The 23,623-nt window shown below is 38.0% G+C and overlaps 1 protein-coding gene and 1 pseudogene across 2 annotated transcripts in view; both read left to right on the top strand.

The window, feature by feature from the left end:
- The window catches only part of VCL (vinculin), a 106,973-nt gene that overhangs the window by 68,824 nt on the left and 14,526 nt on the right, over nt 1-23,623 (top strand). For both annotated transcript variants that reach the window (XM_077124863.1, XM_077124862.1), the window contains exons 7-14: nt 6,330-6,420; nt 7,211-7,358; nt 10,337-10,490; nt 11,229-11,404; nt 16,979-17,169; nt 18,352-18,551; nt 19,457-19,585; nt 22,771-22,920. In XM_077124863.1, coding sequence (XP_076980978.1) covers nt 6,330-6,420; nt 7,211-7,358; nt 10,337-10,490; nt 11,229-11,404; nt 16,979-17,169; nt 18,352-18,551; nt 19,457-19,585; nt 22,771-22,920 — 1,239 coding nt within the window. The remainder of the gene's footprint in view (nt 1-6,329; nt 6,421-7,210; nt 7,359-10,336; nt 10,491-11,228; nt 11,405-16,978; nt 17,170-18,351; nt 18,552-19,456; nt 19,586-22,770; nt 22,921-23,623) is intronic.
- Nucleotides 11,412-13,134, top strand: LOC143653692 (chromatin target of PRMT1 protein pseudogene; annotated as a pseudogene).

Raw genomic sequence — 23,623 nt, 5'->3', positions numbered from 1 at the left:
ATTTTCATCTACCTAATATATTTTAGTCTTTGTTTCCCCTATTTTTTTCTATACCCCTTACCACTCCCTTTCATTGAGGCATTTCAATCTACTAAATTTATTTTAACATTTGTTCCCCGTTTATTTATTTTTAAAACATATGTTTTATGCATCTGACAATATTGTAGATAAAAGGAGCATCAGACACAAGGTTTTCACAATCACACAGTCACATTATGAAAGCTATATCATTGTATAATCATCTTCAAGAAACATGGCTACTGGAACACAGCTCTACATTTTCAGGCACTTCCCTCCAGCCTCTCCGATATACCTTAACTAAAAAGGTGATATCTATATAAAGCATAAGAATAACCTCCGGGATAATCTCTCAACTCTCTTTGAAATCTCTCAACCATTGATACTTTATTTTGTTTCATTTCTCTCTTCTCCCTTTTGGTCTAGAAGGTTTTTCTCATTTCCTTGGTGCTGAATCCCAGCTTATTCTAGGATTTCTGTCCCAAGTTGCCAAGAAGGTCCACACCCCTGGGAGTCAGTGTCCCATGTAGAGAGGGGGAGGGCAGTGAGTTTGCTTGTCGTGTTGGCTGAGTGAGAGGCCACATCTGAGCAACAGAAGAGGTTCTCTTGGGGATGACTCTTAGGCCTAATTTTAAGTAGGCTTAGCCTATTCTTTGTGGGGATAAGTTTCATATGAAGAAACCCCAAGATTGGGGGCTCGGCCTATTGCTTTGGGTGTCCCCACTGCCTGTGAGAATATCAGGAATTCTCCACATGGGGAAGTTGAATTTTTCCCCTTTCTCACCATTCCCGCAAGGGGACTTTGCGAATACTTTTTTATTCACTGTTCAAGCCACTCTGGGATTTATCAGGGCATCACTCTGGACAAACCTACAAACTCTCATGCCCTGCTCAAGGTTCCAAGTACTATGGTGTTGAATTAAGCTGTCCACATAAGTTATATTAGGAAATACACTAGTCAAAATATAAATTTTGTACCAAATTAACATTTTTTGTTTTAGCCTCACATAAGTTAGAGTTTTAAAATATTAATTACCATCTATTTTCAACACCCTACAGTATTGACATTCCTTTGTTCTTCCTCATGCAAAAACATTTTTAAAATTTGTATATTTAGTCACTATCATTATACTCTCTAGGCATTCCTAGATTATGCCATCTCAATCTTTATCATCTATCTTTCCTTCTGATTTCATTTATGCCCCCAGGCCTTCTCCCTCTATCATTCTCACATTCAGCTTCATTCAGTGCTCTAACATTATTGTATTACAGTTAGGTAGTATTATGCTATCTATTTCTGAATTTTTACAATCAGTCCTGTTGCACAATCTGTATCCCTTCAGCTCCAATTACCCAATATCTACCCTGTTTCTATCTCGTGATGGTCTCTGTTCTTAGCTGAAATTCTCCAAGTTCAGTCACTAATGTCAGTTCATATCAGTGAGACCATACAGTATTTGTCCTTTTGTTTCTGGCTAATCTCACTCAGCATAATGTCCTCAAGGTCCATCCATGTTGTTACATACTTCATAACTTTATTTTGTCTAACAGCTGCATAATATTCCATCGTATGTATACACCACAGCTTGTGTAGCTACTCGTCTGTTGATCTAAGAATTTTTAAAAAACGTTTTTTATTGTAAAATATTACACATATACATACAGAGCAAAAAAAGAAGCAATCATTTTCAAACCACACTTCAAAAAGTAGTTACAGAACAGATCGCAGAGTTTGTCATGGGCTACCATTCCACCATCTCAGAGTTTTCCTTCTAGCTGCTCTAAAGCACTGGATGCTAGAAGAAATATTAGTTCAGTGATTCAGCATTCATACTCATTTGTTAAGTCCTATTTTCTCTGTTTGCCTCTTCATAATGGGCATCTGCAATGCCCATTCTGATTTTTTCATGTTGAGAAGGGGTGTCAACTCTAAAGGATAGGGGGATGTAATTAATTGATATCTTGGAGAGGCTGGTCCCTCTGGGTTTTAGGATTTATCTGACCTAGGAACCGTCGGGGAATTATAGGTTCCAGGAAAGCAAACCTAATGCACGAAACCTATGGAGTCTCAGTTCAAGCCCTAGGTGTTCTTAAGAGTCAGTAGGAGTGATGTTGGTTGGGCTTTCATTGGTAAGAATTTTTGAACCCCACATAGACACTTCTGGAGCTCTGCTCCTGAGTCACTGTATGCTGTTATTCAGAATTTGTTCCTGTGGTGACTCTCTTTCCACTGTGGTCTAAGGCTGGTGGTGGGTACATGCAGTGGCTGACTCAGACGGCTTCCATAGAAGAAGATTGCTGTACTTTGCCAAAGAAGGAAACACTGGTTAGAACGTGCAATCCTAAATACTTGCCCTTACTGCAGACCATTGGGATTTAAGGGTCAATTTTATTGCATTTTTTTTAAAATGTTGTATGGGAACTTTTTATGAGTCTTCTAGTGTTTTATTTTAGTAGCCATTATGAGGAAGGATTTATCTCTAGGAGTTTGAGATAGTTAATTGAGGCATTTCTGACATTTAATCCTCCCTTCTCCCCAAACGTAGAAAAGTTGAAAATGTCAAAGGAATTGATGTTTCCCTTCTGATCTAAGTGACCTTTTAGTTGGAATTTCTCATTGTGCATTCATAGGTGGCTTTTATTGGTTTTTAGAGTTGGGAAGAGACCCTTAGAGAGGAGGAACTGAGGCCCAGAGAGGGTAAACTAGCCTGCAGTCTCAGGGCTAGACAACTTCCTCTCATCACTTAAATGTGGTTTGTAAGATGTTGTTTCTTGTACAATCTGTTCTTTCCAGAAACAGCTTTATTTAAAACATCGATATGGGGGTGAAAAATGTGGTCAGGAATGAGATGGAATGGGAAGGGTAGTGCGAGGAGGTATGGGCCAGAGGAAATGTTAGGTTCCAATGAAAGAGAGGTGTCCTTACTCTCTCTATTTTACATTTTCAAGAGCCTAGGGCTACATTACTTCTCTTCTCTGACTGCAGTTCCTCTTGGCTGTCTGTAGGAAGATGTCTATATTATGCACAGGGATTCTTGAGGCCTAAATTTATATTAAATTTCAGGAGCATTTCCATTTCTGGAAAAGTATTTTAAAAAGGGGTTCTTTTAGATTGTCCTTCCACTTTTGGGAATTCAGTGAAAAGTAATCAAGGTACTGTGGTTTTTTTCATTTAAAACTTGGAACTCATAAGAGGAAGAGTTATGACCATAGGAAGAGGGGACCAATTTCCTGCCAGCTTTCCCCAAAGCCTCATGACTACACCTGGTCTTTCTACACACATTCTAAAATAGATAAATACATAAATACTAGGTAAGGGATTGATGGAAACATTTCTCTTTCCCAAATGAAGGTGCAGGTTTTTTTTGTTTGTTTGTTTTTACTTTTCTATTTCATTCTCAGCTTGTTGTCTGGGTACTTAGATTTACAGAACGAGGTTTGAGGAAAAGCTTTGCGATACATAGTAGTGTGGGTGACCATAGGGTGATGACTAATTTCATTCTTTTAAAATATATCTCAAAGTTGACTTCTTTTCCTAGTCCTCCAGTGAATTTGCTTATGTCATATTGAATGTTAGTATACTTTTTGATGTTGCTGTGCATTCTCTCACTATCATAAATACTGCCTTTCAAAAGAAATATATATGAAATTCTTAGGAGACCAAAATACTTGTTCCCCATAGACACTTTCGTTTTTAATAGATATGACATTAAAATTTATTATGCTTAAATCATTATTTATAACCTGCCCTATTCCATAATTGTCTAAACTCTTTACTCTTAAAAACTTTGAAACTAAACAAAAAAAGTTTTAAAATGCAACTTCATTCCAAATTTGCCATTGATTCTTTTTGGAGAAAATATGCATCACTTAATTTTAACTTCTCGATGTTGTCATATCTCCCACTGAGGAGTAAATTACTCACTTCCTGAGAATCACATTCTTTCCTTGCAGTGTATTGGCAATTTGAGCTTTATTAGGGAGAAAAAAGAAATGATTTGTGAGGATACTGAATAGAGCAAAACCAAAGTTTCCATTGTGTTTCAGATCATTTTTAGGCCATGGAGAATAAAAGCAGTCATTTAGGCTTGGATTATGAATTTGATTTTAGAGCTTATTTTCTGGGCAGTATTAACCAAAGCCAAAATTAAGAAACAAGAGATTTGCTGACAGTTGTAGAAGGTTAGTGGAATCCTTGGCAATTCTCTTTAGTAAAAGAAAAACTCTCGAGTTTCAGTTGATATAAAATAATGAGGCTTGGAGTTAACAAACCTGAGATCAAATTGGGTTTTTAGGATTTATCAGGTACATGAAGGGCAAATTTTTTAACGTTTCTTAAATTTGTAAAATTATATATAAATTTGAGGTTTGATGAGATAATGAGATTAAAAAATGCCTAAAACAGAACTTAACATGCAGAGAGTGCTCGACGTTAGTTTCCTAAGGAGTCCTAAATAATTTCTGACTTTTGTTTCTCCTTGAATTTAGATTTTTGAAATGGAGTAAATACCCATTGGTTTTTTTACTGAAAACATAAGTGTGTTAGAGAAATATTTATTAACAGGTTTTAAACAGGGTATTTTTACATTGATGGTAAACCTCTTTTTTACACTGAAGGTAAACCTCAAACGTCCTAAGAGCTTGTAATATTCCATCTGTAACCTAGACAAATTCCTGTAACTTGTTAGATCCTTAAGGGAATCCTATTTGATTCTGAGGTTAGGAGTCACCTGAGGCTCTCTTTAAAAAGGTATTGATTTGGACCTCTCTAATTTGAAAATAAGCTAAGGTAAGCCAATACTTTTGATAGAGGGTTTGCTGAACAATTAATGTGAATTGAGATGAAAGAGAGAAGATATTTAAACCCCTGGAGAAAGTCAAAGCACTTAGAAAATCCCACTTGTCTGCTTGTACTAATTACAAATGGATTTTGAAATAGATCCTCCCACGACTCTGGCTCAGTTAGCTTGCTAGCTAGCCTACTTCCATATAACTTGATAGAAAAAATATTTTCTTTCCATTTTTTCCAGTAATTTAGATAAGATCCCTTTAGTTGCTGTGAATTTTCTATTTAGGCTCTTAGATGGCCAAGTTTGCAACTGGTGCACAATCTGTAAGTGTTTAGATGGGGAAGGAGAAAATCTTAGAGCTAAGATCCTGTAATTTGAATAGGTACTTTGGAAAAGCTGGGGTCAGGCCTAACTCTGAGTGTTCCCAGTGCTTATTTCTGTTAGTGATGTGTCTTGTTTGAGTAGGAAGTGGGGGAAAGTGCCCCCGTGTGGAATATCGGTGGTACAACACCTTTAAGAGGCTTGGTTCTGCAGGATCTGGAAATTGAAGAAAGTTAGGGATTTAGAGTATTGCCTTAAATTTCAGAGGTTGACTCTACTTTAATGGGTTGGACTCTGTAAGAGTCTTTCCTAGAGCAAAAGGGAGATAAGCTGTGTCTTAAGGTGCTACATAATGACTTAAGAGATGGACAGTTGTTACTTTTAAGGGTGGGTATATAGGTATTTGTTATATTATTTTCTTCATTTTTATGTATTTTAAAATATATATTTTAAAGCAACTAGTTTGCTGTCTCGGATTCTCATTCTGTATTCTGAAAGATAAAAGTTTTATGGTAGTTATCCTGAATCCTGTTTGTAAACAATAAATTGAGACTCCTCACTTTATCTTGTCTCTTCTTCCAGGTTAGGGATGGTAAGGAAGCATGAAGAGTGGAAGAGAAGGCTAGGAAAATGTTTCTTTAGTGCTTTATTTGTAGAATTAAAAACAAATTGCTAGATGAACATTTTCTATTTTTCCCCCTACCAGTAATTCAAAGATTTTCAGATTAATTAAATACAGTGAGACATGATCCAATGTGTGTGTGTATTTCAAAACAAGATGTGAAAGAACTGAGATTTGTGGCACCACATACTAATGAGGCTTCCCTCAAGCTGGGAGGGCTTTGGCAGGCTGCAGTAGATGGATTTTGACTAGTGGAAAGGCTGATAATGAGGCATGTGACAACAGGGCTTTTTCCTGCTGAAGACATTAAACATCTTTTGGCTTGAGTGATTTTAGCAGTTTTCACAGTTTTAGCAATAGAGACACCAGGAAACAGAATAGAATTAACCGAAGATTTGCATGTAAGATGCTGCATTTTGACAGAAATACAAGTTGCGGTGTGATGAGAATATTTTAAGGTGTCATAGGTCTATCTTAGCTAGTGTATGTTAATGCTGTCACTTCTTTTCTGTCTTACTTTTGTATCATGGTATCTCAGTTTTTGCCAAGAAAATAATTATGGGGATTTCTTTTCAAAGGACACTGAAGCCATGAAGAGGGCATTAGCCTCTATAGATTCCAAACTGAACCAGGCCAAAGGTTGGCTCCGTGATCCCAGTGCCTCCCCAGGTAATCTGGCTCTACTTTTTTGATAGATATAATAAAAAGCTAAAACCAAGCAAACAAAATGAAAGAATGAAAGGAATCTTCCCATAATCTCATAAGTCTAAGATAACTACTCTAACATTTTGGGGCATACCCTGTTCTCTGATAGTTGACTTTATCACCTCTCATCATGGAGGAATCAACTAAGCAGAGCTGGGCATTTTTTTTTGCAGAGTTGTTGGTTCATTCCTTCCCTGAATTAGAAAGGTAATTGTTTTGAAGAAAGCTTTTCTCTTCTAGTTCCCATTGGGCAGACTTCCATTTATGTCAGCAAAGTACTAAATTAAGCAGATTAAATGATATTGCCAGTAAGAATTGGAAGGCAAAGTTGATTATGTAAAGCTAAGATCCAAATAGGTTATTGAGCTAGGTTTTATGTATTTTTAACCCAATATTTATTCAGTTGTAGATTAATATTTGATTGAAGGTGAAAAGCCTATGGAGGTTGGAGGTGCTAAATCCTATTACACCGTTTGAGCCTATTTTTTTCACCATCCATATTTTTACCACAAGCTCCTTACCATCTCCAGTTGGATGTGGTTCCAAGGGTCTGTTTTAGCAATGTCTATGGTTGAAACCTCACCCTGTAGTTGTAAGGGCACTGTTTGGCTATTTGCTGACAGATGTTGTACCTTTTATTCACTTGCCATTTAAAATCATCCATTCCTTCGTGAATGAAATGGCTGGTAACGTATCCTTTCTAAGTAATCAGTATATCAACAATGTAGATATTGAATATCTTTTTTCATTTTAGGGGATGCTGGCGAGCAGGCCATCAGGCAGATTTTAGATGAAGCTGGAAAAGTTGGTGAACTTTGTGCAGGCAAAGAACGCAGGGAGATACTTGGTACCTGTAAAATGCTAGGGCAGATGACTGATCAGGTGGCTGACCTCCGAGCCAGGTAAAGTATCTTTGCTCATAAAAGTTGTAGTAGTGGGTTACACGTAGGATTGTACTCCTAATGGAATGACTCAGAAAGCAAGTCTCTGCCAATTTTACTGAGTTATCTTTGCCTATTAGATAATATAGATATTATTTTCTGTTAATTCTTTTGAGGTTGAGGTGGAACTTTACCTTTATAGAAAGTTTTTAGTATACAAATTCTTTGTAACAAAAGTTGAAACTTATATTGTAATTGGAATGGAAATAGAAATCTGGTTATTCAGTTTCTAGCCATATGCTTTTGAAAAATGGGGACAGTGATGAAGTCTGGCATGGGTAGGTATCCTTAATGAAGGAGAAATAAAAAGAAACCTCAAGAGTGAAAACATTGGCTTTACTTCATATGTCATTTTTGAAATCAGTTAAATAGGCTCTTTTCTAAGTTAGTAATATCTGAGCTCTTTGGAGTTTCTATTATATCGTCTTCCATTTGGATGAATAGTTCTTTTACCTCCTCTTACCCTCCTTAAATCTTGACTTTTAGAAATCCCCCCCCCCAAAAAAAACTAAGTCTATATAGTTTGCTATTAAAAAAACTCAGTATAAAGTAGGTTTATGTGGAAACTATCTATGAAGTTCTAAAAGCTCCTCATTTTAATGAAATTTTTTGGTATAAGACATTAAGAAAAGTTGAAATATGATGAGGCTCTAGTATAGACAAAGTTTAATTTTTATTTGAGAGTATCTCAAGCTATCTTGATAATTGGTATATTCAGGCCATCCGTACAAACAGGACTTGGAAATCCTCTTTGAAGAACTGCACACCGTGTACCTGAGATCCACACAACAGACTTAAGAATACAGATCTTAGAGGAGTGGTTCTTTTAAAGATCAAGACCACTTACATAATCTGATGAAAGCTACTAACCACTATGTAAAAAAGATGCAAATAAACATGCCCACCCAGTATATATAATTTCTAGAGGTCTGTGGACTCATTATAGCCCTAGAAACTCCCATAACTTCAAGTTAAGTCTCTGTACCTTAAAGGAGAGAAGGAGCAGCCGAGATAAACATGGTCTCCTTAGGCTCAGTGACCCTTTTTCTCCTGCTGCAAAGCAGTCTCTCCTGTCATGAACATGACGAGACCTTTGCAGAAAGGACAAAAAGAAGTTCTGTTCTCACTTGGAGAATCGCCAATGCAATTTGACAAGATTCTTGGCTCTTCTAATTTCTCACTGCTGGCTTTTTTATCTGCAGCCTTTCCACAGTGTGGTAGACAGTTTTTGCTTGGAATTCTCAAATACACAGTTGTATGTGTTTAGAGAATGATGAATGTGAGCAAGAGAATAGGTAGTTGTTGTGTGAGCTCAGCCATGAATCTCTGGAAAGAGAAGTTAGAACAGTGATGTTCTAACACTGTGAGCCTGCAGTGCCCTTTCAGGATGAAAGATAGAAAGCTGTCTCCTTGTTATTCCTTCTTAAATATGCCCAGCTTTTTAACAATTTAAAGGGTAAAAAGAGATAACAATTTCCTCATTGACATTTTTCTATCTAGTTAAATAGGGTTTCCAGGTGGCAAGTACATATTTTTTTTCCCTATAGGATTCAGTAAGCCTCCCTCCCCCCTCTTTTTTTCTGAGTGAAGAAACGATGTAGCTCATAAGCATTTTTTACTTCTTCTCAGTTGAACTCTTGTACAAAAAGGTTCCTCACCATAAATTATATTAGTTTGAAAGGAAAATGCAAATTAAATTCTAAAGAGTATGTTTCCTCTCAAGTACAAGTAAAAAAGTGTAGTACTTTTATATACCTAGCAATAAATTTATGGTGTTCATTATCTCAAGTATTATATAAATGAAGAATAGGGATGAATTTAAAAAAGAGGGTAAAGGAATGAATGACAGATCCATACTATTATTAAGGGAAGCAGTGATGTTTTGGAGTTCCTAAAATTGGAAGCTCAGATTAGGATGATCAGCCATGCTTTTCTACCAAAATTGTACCCCTATTATTGAGTTTATCAAGTTGGGTAGATTAAAAAATCTAAACTTGTATGGCAAATCTTACACTGTTATGACTTGGTGACTTGGAAAGCCTCTTACATGGGATAGACAAAGTTCTACCAAGCGCACCTCTTCTGAGAGAGGAAAGAGTGAAGTTAGTTCTTTAGGAATTAATGGGGAGCAGTTGTTTCTTGTATCCTCAGTAGTAACTGGTTTTCATTTTATAGATTATGTAGGAATGGAACATTTAAAAATTATCATTAGGTTCATTTGAATGATAATTATAATTCAATAATAATAGTAGATTATGTATTTGTGTTACTTTATTGCCAATGTGTTCTCAAAGATACTATCTTGATGCTCTGAATAACTCTGTTAGATAAGCAGGGCAAGTATTGTTACTTATCACCCCTCATTTTATAAGTTAGACAAATAAAATCCAAGGAGGCCAAACATGTTAAAACAAGGTTCCACAAGTACCAGAGTCAGGATTTGAATACACATCTGCTTGCTCCCAGTTTGGTGTGCTTTTAATAATACTGTGTATGCTACCTCTTGAAACACTTTCAATGTATACTTGCCCATAAATGAGACAATGTAATGGGCTGTTTCTAATGCACCGGTTACTATGGTAACAGAGCCCTCCATAGCAATACCACAAGCACATTTTCCCCCTGAAGTTTAGATTTGATTATGTAATCAGCACCGGGAGGAGACTCACTGTTATAAAAATTTGCAAGCCTTGTCTTCAAAGTGGTTGTATAGTTCCATGAAGCTAATACCTATTTTTTAAAGCAAAGGAGGAAATAGATGGTTTAGGTGTCTTACTTTATTTCTGTGGTGTGTGTGCTATCCCAAAGGAATAATTAAAAAAAAAAAAAAAAAGACAAGTATGTTAACAAAAATGACACATTCTTTGCTGTTAGGAATGTTTTGCTATTAAGTATTTGAAAGAGTACAGTGGGAATGAGCATCTGTCTGCTTTGAGTAGAGGACAAGGCGCCTCCCCAGTGGCCATGCAGAGAGCCCAGCAGGTGTCCCAGGGTCTGGATGTGCTGACGGCCAGAGTGGAGAATGCCGCCCGCAAGCTGGAGGCCATGACCAACTCAAAGCAGAGCATCGCGAAAAAGATCGATGCTGCTCAGGTAGGAATGATGACTTTCAGGAGGGGTCAGGAAATCAAAAAGAGAAAGAGAAATGTTCCACAAATACCCTCTCTCTCCAACCGTCATACCTTGGAAAGAAAAAGTAATTTATTTTCTGGCCTGTTGCTGTGGGTGGATAATGGGTGTTTCTGAGCAATGACTGATTCTCTGCAGTTTGCCTGTGTTAGCACCTCCCCTACCACTGCAGGTTTAGACTAATGCATTCCTGTATTTCAGCCTTCATTTTGAATACTTTGATTAATTAAAAGTACGCATCCTTAGAACCAAGAGACTCCTATAGTTCTTGACATAGATGACAATATATTAAAGCTGCTCCTGATCTCAGAATTCACAACCATATTTGGTCAAAGCAATGTTAAAGAGTTAAAGTTTTCTGATACTATCCTTAGATAAAGTGTTTCTCAAGCATTTCGCCAAGAAGTGCAAATATTTAAGAAATTGCAGAATTAATAAGGTGTGATTAATTCAAAGATGAGACCAATGTTAAGGTATTTGATTCTAATGAGGATAAAAAAGTTGTCACTGAAAAAAATGAGGGATTGAGTGAATCTTTTCTGAGCTAGGATTTATGTAACAAAATAAGGATCAGCTTTAAAAAAAAGATGACTGGCACGCTTTGTAATTACTTTAGAAATATTTCTGATGGCCTTATTAAGCTTAATAAGATGGCTCCTGGGTGGATCACAGTTTGCTTTTTCCCCGTTTCTGTGGGTGTAGAATTGGCTTGCAGATCCACATGGTGGACCAGAAGGAGAAGAACAGATTCGAGGCGCTTTGGCTGAAGCTCGGAAAATAGCAGAATTGTGTGATGATCCTAAAGAAAGAGATGACATTCTGCGTTCCCTTGGGGAAATATCTGCTCTGACTTCTAAATTAGCAGATCTACGGAGACAGTATGTATTTAATCTCTTAAACTGCCCTTCGATCTTTATCTCTTTCCTAAGCACATGTGTAGTTGAATGCCTATAGGTCAAATGCACATAAGATGTTTATCCACTAAATTATCACTGATTCTGTGTGAGATGGCTAGGTCAGATATCATCTCTGTTTTATAAATGATGTAACTGAGGTTTAGTGACTTATCACATAACTTCAAATTATTGAAGGTTATTAAGAATTCCTTTAAAAAATTTTTTTTAATATCTAAGCTAGGACTTTTCAGGCTACATTATGTTTGTGTCATATGTGTTTTCCAGGCATATGAGCAAAATAACTTCTGTGATTAGCTATTTAAAGTTTCCTTTGTGCAATTGTGTGTGTGTGTATGAGAGAGAGAGAGAGAGGTAAGAAAGTACTTTTTTATTTCCCCAGCAATGTTATTTAAGTAGGAATTATAAGAATTACATTTCTTGGATGATTATATAGGATCTTCAAATTACATTTCAGTCTCCTCACCATAGCTCCTTCTCTTAAATGCTTTCATGGCATCTGCTTTATTACTTTCTTCTTTTGATAGTTATTTTTTCTTTTTTATTAAAAAAAAGTGACAAAAGAAAAATGTAGTACATAATGGAAAAAAAAAAAAGAATGCTAAGGAAGTCTACACTGTGAGAAAGTAAGAGTTGCTCTCTGCCCCACTGCAGTTCTCTCACACTATTCTCCAGGATAGCCATAGTCAATCATCTTGCAAGATACTCTTTTTCATTTTGTTTTGGATGCCGAATAGGAGCGGCAGCTGTGGTTGCACAGACAAAAGGAAGGAAAAGGCAGGTGGGGCAAGCAAACGGACTGGCCTACCAAACAGCCGACAACAACGAGCTAACCTAGCAACTCACCACTTACATACCTGATCAACAGCCCACCAAGTTAACCCGAGTTCCCCGACCGTCAACCCGGGTTTGGCCATCCCTGGATGGCCTGCCCAGCTGTGGTGGCAGCCCTGAGAGGAGCACTGGCCTCCATTTCCTTCAACTCTCAGGATTTGAAGATGGCTGCACAATCAGCACTGAGAGTTATGCTAAGAGGCTCTATCAAGAAGTCTCTAAATAAGCAGTTAACTAACATGCTAAAGAATAAACAGCCAATGCAGTGAATATTCAGGCTTCACTGCAGCGATAGCAGCTGGCCAGTGCCAGAAACAGAAGACTGGCGCAGCAGATGGAGAGTAGACCCTCTGTCCAGTAGCACTAAAACTTAAGCAAAGTTTAAAGCAGTATCTGGATAAGAGTAACATCCAGGCATGGTTAGGCCACCCACAGGGACGCTGGCCAGGGGAGCAGTCGGAGGACGCGGCCTGCCCGTAGTCCAGAGAGGCTGGTCCAGAGGAGGACAATGTGCGGGACATGCCTCAGGAACCCTACTTAGGGGCCCCGAGGTGGACGAGCTGTAGCTCCCTGAATGGGCTTAAGAAGAGATGGTGTTCGGGGTGGTGGAGGTCCTGGGAGAAGGGGCCGAGGGTGCGGAGCTATGGGTGTGGCAGAATCAGTGTTAGAGGTCAGGGAAGAGGGGGCTTTGGAGGCAGAGGCAGAGGCCGTGGCTGTGGGAGATGTGCTCTTGCTCCGTTGGTACTGACCAAGGAGCAGTTGGACTCCAGTTGGATGCATGTATGTTGAAAACGAAAGGACACCTGGATGCAGAGTTAGATGCCTACATGGTGTAGACAGATTATAAAATCAATGATTGATGCCTGCCTACCCTCCCATGAGAGACTCTAAAGTCCCCACATCTGTAAATAACCTTGAGATAACAAATGAGAAGAAAACTGGTTGATGGTGGAAAGACCTGTCACAACAGGCTATGGACTGACTTGCCACCTGTTTGTGCATTTAGTATGTTCCTTTTATTTTTTTATACTGTATTGTTTGAAGCCCTTTTTTTCCTTTGACTAGTTATATATATATATTTAATTTTTTATTTTTTTGGCCCAGACTTCTCTTTATATGTGAATGTGTTGGACTTGTGGCTGGGACACCGTCTTCCCTGCCTCCCCTCATAAATGCTCTGACGTACTAGCACTTCCTCTGTTCATCTCTGTGCTTCCAGGAAGAGCCATTTCGGGTACATTTTACAATCACCGTAATTGGGAGGTTAATGTGCCTCCCTAATGTCTAGGTTTCTGAAGTGTAGGTTCTGTTCTACATCTTTAATGTCCTCTTAGAGGTGTTAAAAAATCTGAAGCTCAAAAATACATTCTGCTGCTTTGATAATTTAGTGTAGCAAACGGGGTACATTGACTTGGCTACAGGGCCACATGACATTGTTCGGGTGGTGGCAGCTCTGATCTGGTTAAAGTTATTACTAGGTGTGTTGATGCCCGTAGGTGATGACCAGTGTGCTGGATTGGGTATGGGTACTTTCTATGAGATTAATAAATTTTCCTCTTGGCTTTGAATCATTAAAAAAAAAAAATTCCTTTTTTTCCCATGTTTTGTTTCCTGTTCTTCCATAGGGGAGGGCCTAACCTTTTTCCAGTGAGAGGTACTTTAGAGTTCTTTGAAGTCTTATTCTGACTAAGAGGGAATGCTGGCTGAAGAAAGCAAACTTCTTTCTAAGGATGTGTAATAGATTTGGTGGGAGCAGGGTATGTGTGTTTTAGGGAGGAGGTTGTGGAGATGGAGACCAACTTAGGTAACAACTCAAATTTGGTTATGTAGCAAGTTCCATCATTTGGGTATTACTGCTTTATGGTCAAAATCTTGAATTATTTATGTTGGGAAAATGTATTATTTAATGATTTTTAAATGTTATGCCTGTGCTTATTAATAGTAACCTATTAATATTGCCTGCTTACATTCTTTGTAGATTTTAAAATACTCAAGGACAGGGACTTTATACTCTTGGGACCTAACAAAAGTCCATATACATAGAAAATGCTCATTAAGTGTTTCTTTTAAAAAAAAAGTATTAACTATAGTGGATGGTTTAACTTAGAGTTCACTGTGTAGTACAGTTTCACGGATTAAAAAAAACTTATTCTATTATCATATATACAACTGAACATTTCCCCTCTTAACCACATTAAATACATTGTTAATTACATTCACAATGTTGTGCTACCATCACCCCCATCCATTGCCAGAACATTTCCATTGTTTCAAATAGAAATTCTGTGCATATTAGGCTTTAACTTCCTATTTCCTATCCCCATCCCATCATCCCCTGGTAACCTGTATTCTAGAGTTTGACTCTGTGTTTGCTTAGTCTAATTATTTCATATCAGTGAGATCATACAATATTTGTTCTGTTGTGTCTGTCTTATTTCACTCAACCTGATGTCTTCAGGGTTCACCTGTGTTGTTGTATGCATAAGAACTTCATTCCTTTTTACAGGTGAATAATACTCCATTATGTGCACACACCACATTTTGTTTATCCATTCATCAGTTGATGGACACTTGGGTTGCTTCTACTTTTTGGCAAATGTGAATAATGTTGCTATGGACATTGGTGTCCCTGCTTTCAATTATTTTGAGTGTTTACATAGAGGGGATTGTTGGATCATAAGTTAATTCTGTACTTAACTTTCTGAGGAACCACTACACTGCCTTTCACAGTGGCTGCACCATTTTACGTTTCCACCAGCAATGAGTGAGTGTTCCTATTTCTCCACATCTTCTCCAACACTTGTAATTTCCTGTTGTTTTTTTTTTAAATTAGTAGCCATACTTTTGGGTATAAAATGGAATCTCATTGTGGTTTTTCTTTTTTGTTTTGTTTTTGTTTTTACATGGGCAGGCACCGGGAAATGAACCCGGGTCCTCTGGCATGGCAGGGAAGCATTCTTGCCTGCTGAGTCACCGTGGCCTGCCCCTCATTGTGGTTTTGATTTGCATTTCACTGATGTCTAGCGATATTGAGTATCTTTTCACATGCTTTCTCACCATTCGTGTATTTTCTTTGGAAAGATTTAAGTCTTCTGTCCATTTCTAAGTTGTACTGTTTGCCTTTTTTGTGTTTAAAGTTGAAGGATTTCTGGGTATTAAACCTTTATCAGATATGTTTCCAAATATCTTTTCCCATTGTGTAGGCTGTTTTACTTTCATGATGAAGTCCTTTGAGGCACAAAATTTTTTATTTTGATGCCCCATTTATCTATTTTTACATGTATTGAGTATCTCAATGATTATGAGATAATTCATAATAATTGTGGTAGCAACAGGCCTTCATGTGTGGTCACTCGTGCAGTCGTTGATATTATGTTATATAACATACACTTCCATATACATACACATAAATATTCATAGCATCGTGACAGCAGGCATAGCCTTGGTGAAGAACTTTATAATAGAAAAGGTTATAAAAAGTTAGAACCATAAAGGAACTGTTAAGAGAGTTTCTAAATTAGTCATTTCCAGCAGGTAGGCTTATATTTTCATTTTTTACGGGTGAAACGTGATTAGTCTGAAGGTTGCTTTTTTATGACTGAGTGAACTTGATATATAAAACAAGTCAGACCCTTTCATATGTGCATAATGGGTTAGGGGCTGAAATCTTTGGAGGAAGTTTTTTGGGGGGGATAGTTATATCCCTTTGGAATATAATCATAGTTGTCTTTATTTCTAAGTTGATATTTCTGTAGAGGTGTTTTTGTTGCAAAGAACTAGCTCAAGTAAAAAAGTGGTAATATAGAGGCATCCAATGCAACCCAGCACCTTGAAGTGTGCCAGACCTTGAAGCACCTGAAAATACCCTTCTCTGTCTGGTAGTTGTGTGGGGTCCTCTTTGTCTGTTTCTTTTTATGTGTTGACTATTTATTTGGAGCGTCTCCACCTGGCTTTGACCTACCGTGGCCCAGGCTTAATATGACTTTTCAACTCCATCTCACCACTGGCTGGCTAGACAGTGTTTTGGAAGTATTGTTGAAAAACTATCTACCTCAGAATCACCTGGGAGGATTGTTAAAAATGTAGATGGTTGGCCCCCACCTGAGAATTCTTTAGTTAAGTATCCAGTCCAGTCAGTATGGCATTTAGTTGCTAAGAGCAAGGGCTCTGAAGTCAGTACCTGGGTTTGAATCCTGAGTCTACTACAGTAAGTGACAGCACCTTGGGCAACTTAGCCAACCTTTCTGTGCCTCAGTTTGAATTTTGAATAATGGGGACAATCTTCATAGACATAGGGAGATAACCAGTAGTGAGGATTAAATGAGTTAATACAAGAAGAGTACGATGGTAGCTGGCAGAGTTAGGACACAAGCAGTGTTACTTTCTATTAGTTTTGTAACTATTCCAATAAAAAACATGGCTGCCTGGGCCCACTTCTAGTAGGTGCAGTGGGTACTAGTGTTTTCAGAGCCAGCAAGCTGTGGGGTCAGCTAATCTGGTGCTCTTCAGTACCCCAAACTCATATGTGAGCTAGGATGAAATAGTCTGAATTTAAATAGTAATTTGTTACTCAAGGTCCAATAGATAAGCCACCCTCCTTTCAAACCAAGTTAGTAATAATCATTGCTCGTCATTGGCTATTAAGTCATCTCAGTGTAAATTGTGTCTGTGTGTGACAGGATGGCTGGTTTTTTCCCTCTGCAGGGGGAAAGGAGATTCTCCCGAGTCCCGGGCACTGGCTAAACAGGTGGCCACGGCCCTGCAGAACCTACAGACCAAGACCACCAAGGCTGTGGCCAACAGCAGACCTGCCAAAGCAGCTGTCCATCTGGAGGGCAAGATTGAGCAAGCACAGCGTTGGATTGATAATCCCACTGTGGATGACCGGGGAGTAGGTAAGGTTATCAGCACACTTAGCCCTCACTATGCTGGCCTCTGTGAAAGTAAGCAGGTTGTACCATCTGTAGTTAGGTGCAGAAGGGGTTCTTTAGCCACTGATGAGTCAGTGAATCTCCATTCTGGTTGTTCCTAGATGCAGCCAATATGATTCCTGTGATTTAATCAGAAGTATTAGAGAATAAATAACTTTCCTATGGATAAATAGAAAAGTCTTCATGTTGGCATTGAAACTGAATTAATTTCTTTGAGTCCTAAGTATGCTTCTACTTTCTTGTATTTCTCAGTTATTACAGTCCTTGTAAAGTACCCAGTTAAATTTAATTTTTGAAAATGAAAAAAAGGCCCCTAACTACCAAGGCTATTTTCAGCTATAAGGGCTCCTGCATCACACAGTCTCCTGGGCAGCTGTAGAGTTGATAACCTGAAATTTTGATTTTTGGAAGGCATAGGAATACATCTGTAAGAATTTAGTTCATATTATGATAGTAAGCCTGTTGAAGCTGAAAGAATACTTGCTGTATTTGTTGAATAAAAAGTTAAGTTTGTAAAACGGTAATATCTAATGTTGGTAAGGCAATGTGGAATCAGGCAGATATATTATTTACTGATGGGGGAATAAACTGAAACAAACTTTAAATAGCAATTTGATGTTATATGTCAAGAACTTTAAAAAATTTCATACTAATTGACAATTTGACTGCTAGAAATTTATTCTAAGAAATAGAGATGCTTCTTAGGAATATATATAAGAATGTATATAAACAGTATAGATGTTCAATAATAGGTTAATGACCAAATAATTATGGTTAATATATTACATAGATTTTAGATTATGATTTGGAACAAACAATATTTAATAATGTCAGAAAATGCTCATTTTAAATAAAAAGAAGGAAGGAGAAAAGTTAGCTTATAGTATGAGCCTAATTTTGTAGAAAGAACTGTGTGTATGTATAAAAAAAACAGGAAGAAAATGTTCTAATATATTCACCCCTGAGTGGTGGGATTATGGGCAATCTATTTTTATTTGTATTTTTCTGTTTTCCCCATTTTTTTTTTTCTGTCGTTAGGGGAAAAAACACTAAATGTTATTATTTAAAAAGTGAGAGATACCAGAATGGCGCTGCAGTTGCTGTCTCTAGTTCTGTGTGAGTTTCAGTGTTTTCCTCTTGGTCCAGGTCAGGCTGCCATCCGGGGACTTGTGGCCGAAGGGCATCGTCTGGCCAATGTCATGATGGGGCCTTATCGCCAAGATCTTCTTGCAAAATGTGACCGAGTGGACCAGCTGACGGCCCAGCTGGCTGACCTGGCTGCCAGGGGGGAAGGGGAAAGTCCTCAGGCGAGAGCTCTGGCATCTCAGCTACAAGACTCCTTAAAGGTAGAACTCAGGAGCACAGACGATTAAGTATCTTATGCTTACTTTATTGAAAAAAGAGGGGAATAGGAATTTTAAAAAAATATATAAGTTATTGGGTCTAGGGAAAGTGAAAAGAGTGTGACCAAGGATTTAAGGAAATCCAGGCTGATTAGGGAAAAGCTCATCTGTGTGTGGAAGCAACTAAAGCTATGTTTCCCAGATTTCACTCAATCAAGGTTTCCTTCATGATTTTTCGTCTATTCACTTAATGCCTGTACTTTTATTTAGTCAATCTTTTTCTTAAAACGGACTCCTTTTTAACAGAAATTTATTTAAAAGAAAACTTTGTAATAACCCTGGAACCACGGGTTTGATGTGCTAGTTATATTTTTAGTTATATTTTTTCTAATATCCATTAAAAGAAATGCATAATTATGAACATAATAGCATTTCGTCTATGTAACACCTAAAGTCATCTCAGGTGTCTCTGGCTGGTGTCTCTTCTGAAAATCCTCTTAGACCCATGTGAAGAAATGGATGCATATATTGGTTTTCAAGTTTTTCTGGAAACTTAAGATAACCTGAAATGAAAAAAATTCCCATTTCTTGATTTCTTTCCTCTTAGGATAATAAAATGAAAATTAAGTTTCTTGTGCTTTTATCTTAGTGATAATTAGAAAGTTTCAAACAATCCTTAGGGTTACTGTGATCATTATCAAGCTTTTTGGCTTTGGGAATGGTGAGGAACTGTAGCCTCAGGAGGGTATGATTTGTATTTTACACCTGTTGCACACTAGCTCAGTGCTTTGTTCATAGTTGGCACTCACTAAATAAATGGAGGAATGTGTCAGTGAAGTGAGGAAAGACAATAGCAGATGTGCTTGTGGACGTTTCTGGAAATGTTCATTTGTAAACCATTTTTTAAGGATCTGAAAGCCCAGATGCAGGAGGCCATGACTCAAGAGGTGTCAGATGTTTTCAGTGACACCACAACTCCCATCAAGCTGTTGGCAGTGGCAGCTACTGCCCCTCCTGATGCACCCAATAGGGAAGAGGTAAATATCTGAGTCTTCTGTTTTTTCTGCTGGCCATCCATATATGTGTGTGAGGTGAAATGTCATTACAGTGTACATCAGTGGCAGTGGTTGGGAGATTGTGAATGGAGGCTAGAAGTGGGAAGGCCCCTTTTAGTCACCAACTATATCAGTGAGGAATATTTTTAATTGCAAGCAAAAGAAGACCTAGTTGTAAGAGACTAAAACATATAGGGGTGCATGATTGTTTTCTAAACCCACAACTTCACAAAAAACAAGCAAACATATAGGGGTATATTTTTCATCACATAAGAAACCTGGAGGGAGGTAGCCTTGGGGTTGATTCTGTAGCTTAACACCATTAAAGCAGCACCTCTGTGATGTTCTTAGTCTTTTTCTCATGATGCGAGATTACATCATGTGCAAAGTAGAAAGAAATGAGGGTGCTCCAGGATAACCGTCCCTTTTTTTAAGGCACTTTATTCTCAACACAGAAGCCAGGGTGATCCATTTAAATCATTTGATATCATTCCTCAAATTCTTCTGATGACTCTTCATTGCATGGTAAAGCCAGAGTCCTTAAGATGAACGATAAGACCAGGGATGTGGTGGTGAATCAGCTCTCAAGGGAAAAAGGAGCTCTGATTTGTAGTACTTGTTGATTTCCATGATATAAATGTTCCCACCATGGTCGTTTCTTTGTGACATCATTGAAACTAAAGTTGGAAAGAGATGGGCTCAGCTAATTTATGTGAGCTGGAGTAAGTGGGACAAGCACACCACTGAACTATGCTGTCTTGTCTTCATTGACTTCTCTGGCCTTTTATGGAATATCTTTTCTCCTTCACGCTCTTCTTTCTGCAATGGCCTCTGCACATTATATCCTAGAATTCCTGTGTTCTAACTTTGAAAGCCTTTCTATTTGCTTTTTTTTTTTTCCATTGTAGAACAGATTTCAGAGTTGGTATGGCTACAGTTCCTCAATTTTAGGGTTTTCCTTCTAGCAGCTCTAAGACACTGGAGACTAAAAGAAATATAATGATTCAGCAGCCAGATTCATTTGTTAAATCCTATTTTCACTATGGTAATTCCACCTTCTGCTTTGATCTTTCTCCACATATTTAGGGGTATTGGGTCTATGCCCATTCTAACTTTTTCATGTTGGAAAAGACTGTTGATAATATGGTATAGGGGATGGAACTCATTGATGTTCTGGAGAAGCTGGCCCCTCTGGGTTTCAGGGCTTATCTGGCCTAGGAACCCAACTGGAGGTTATAGGTTTCTGTCACATAATCACAGTACATAAAATCTTTGTAGTATCTCAGATAAATAAAGCCCTAAGTGTTCTTTAGGGTTGGCAGGAATGGTTGTGATTAGGGTTTGGGACACCATGATAAATTGCAATATCTGGCTGAAGCTGGCATAAGAGAAGCCTCCAGAGTAGCCTCTTGAGCCTTTATGAACTTTAGCCACTGATACCTTCTTTGTTACAATTCTTTTCCCCCTTTTGGTCAGGAAGGTATTGCCATCCTGTGGTGCCAGGGAGACTTTCAAACCTGGATGTCATGTCCCAAGTAGTGGGGAGGGTAATGATTTCACTTGCAGAGTTGGGCTTAGAGAGAAAGTGTCCACATCTGAACAACAAAAGAGGTCCTCTGAAAGTAACTCTTAGACATAATGTACACTTGCTTTTTTTCTCTGGTCTTCCCACAGTTAACTATATACGCTATTCATTCACTTTCCACAGCTCTATACTCAAATGTCAGTTTTGGGTGACCACCTATATAAAATAGCAATCCCACAACTGCTCCAGACATTTTCTAATCCTGCTCTTTTCCTTAGCATTCGTCAGCATTTGACATAGAGTATATTTACATGTTTTATTTGTTGTTGTTGATCTGTCTCTTTCACATTAGCATGAAAGCTCCATGTGGACAGGGATTATGCTTTGTTAATGCTTATTCCCAGTTCCTAAAACAATGGGACCTGGATCCTCAGGCAAGGTAGACAAAGCCCCTGTAGATCCAGAGCATGGGAAACTAGCTAAGGCAAGAATAAGGACTAAAGCCAGGAAAAGAGGACTAGGGGATCTAGGCAGAACATCTGAGCATTAAACAAGAGCCCCGGTGACTGAATCCAAATGAGGCCAGTGGAAAAGAGACTACAATAGATAGACCTCGAATGCTGGCAATGAGAACGGAGCTTGCTAATGAGTCCAACAGGCCTTCCAAAGCAGGTGATCATTAGACACTGTCTGCCAGGAGCCAGAATTGGTCTCTAGTATGGGCAGGTAACCTTTAGGAGGGAGCAAAAGAGAGGATGGATTCTGCTCGCCAGTTCCTGACATAGTCTGTGAATAGTGTAAATGTAATCCTGCTGTTTGATATACCTTGCTTTTCAAGCTTTGGTTTATCTGATAATGTTATCCAGACAAATGACAGAAGAGCTTTTGTCATTTTAATTATGTTAAAAAGTCCCCTTCATGGTTTGTAACCTTGCATAATATCCATGTCAAAGGAAAAATGAATTTATTTTAAATTTGAGAGGTGAATGAACAATTCTGTAGGTGGTTTTACATTTGGCACTAATACATAATACATAAATCAACTTTTCTTGCCCTTGTGTTTGGTATGAGTGTGAGCGCCAACTTTCAATTTTCCATGGAGGTCAGGGGCAGATTTTTTACTTCATTGATGGTAATGGGATATAGTAGGGATATCCCATTACTTAGGGAGCTGGAGCTCAGTTTAGGATTCTTGGTGAATAGTCTTGGCTTTTAATGTACCTAGCCTCCTGCAACAGAGCTTGGACATTTTTTAGACTAGATGATAAACTTTGTGGGAATGGGGATTTTTTAGTCTTTATATTCTGTGAATTCCTTGTTGTAGAGTGCATGGTGCTATGTATCTCCTTGCACAGGTGAGCACTGGTTAAACTGGAACTCAAGCATGTGTGTGTGTTTGTGTGTGTGTGTGTGTGTGTGCGCACGCGCGCGTGCGTGATGCCTATGGGCAAACTTCTGAGAAGATACAGCAAGGCCAAGACTTGGCAACTGACTGTCGTTTTACTAAGTAGAATTTGCTGTTATCTCTAAAGTCTTTGCTTTAGCAGTTGCTGCCTCTGCTCAAACAGAGGGACTTTTTCTTAGACTGCCTGATCCATTTTATTGAGATGAATTGTCTTGAGGTCTTTGTTTTTTCTTCAAGGTATTTGATGAGAGGGCAGCTAATTTTGAAAACCATTCAGGAAGGCTTGGTGCCACTGCAGAGAAGGCAGCTGCCGTTGGAACTGCTAATAAATCGACAGTGGAAGGCATTCAGGCATCAGTGAAGACAGCTCGAGAGCTCACACCCCAGGTTTGGTTTTGCTCACTTTTCATTTAAATTCTCACCAAGTATTATTCATTAAAAAAAAAGCTAATTACAGTTAATATACATTTTTTTTGGAACTTATAGTAAAATGTCATTTAAAAAGTACACATATTCATAATGTCAAACTCAGTGATCTCTGAGGTTAGGATTATAGAGGACATTATACTTTATACATTTTTGTATTGTTGGAAGTTTTTTTTACACTTATATATTAGTTTTGAAAATAGGAAAAAAAAATAGTAAAATACCCCCCTGCCCCACATATACACATAATTAGGAAAATATTTGGATAATCTTGAAAGATTAGTTGGTTTTGATTTCAGTTATACCTTTCCCTAGATCTTTTTGAGGGTTTAAAAAAATTCAGCTGATAACTTATTTTCTTGTTTCTTTTTAATTTTATTACCAAGAGATAACTTATAGGCTATGAAAAGTATACTGGAAGATTGGGAGCAAAAGAAAACAAATTAGACAGGAATTAAAGTACTGATAGGTGATACGTGGACTTAAAAATATTAAACATCATTTAGGGTGATGTTTTCCTCTATTCCAATTGTAGAAAATTTATTGTTTATTTATTTTTTATTCATTTAGTCATCAGATATTGAGTACCTCCAATAATTAGCAACTGTGCTTGGTTTCATACATCTGTGATACTGGCTTAGGTGGGAACTTGGAGGACAAGACA

The sequence above is a fragment of the Tamandua tetradactyla genome, chromosome 13, assembly GCF_023851605.1.
Source record: "Tamandua tetradactyla isolate mTamTet1 chromosome 13, mTamTet1.pri, whole genome shotgun sequence".
Taxonomy (NCBI): Eukaryota; Metazoa; Chordata; class Mammalia; order Pilosa; family Myrmecophagidae; genus Tamandua; species Tamandua tetradactyla.
The sequence above is the reverse complement of the archived record's forward strand: the minus strand, read 5'-3'. Positions and strand labels throughout refer to the sequence as shown.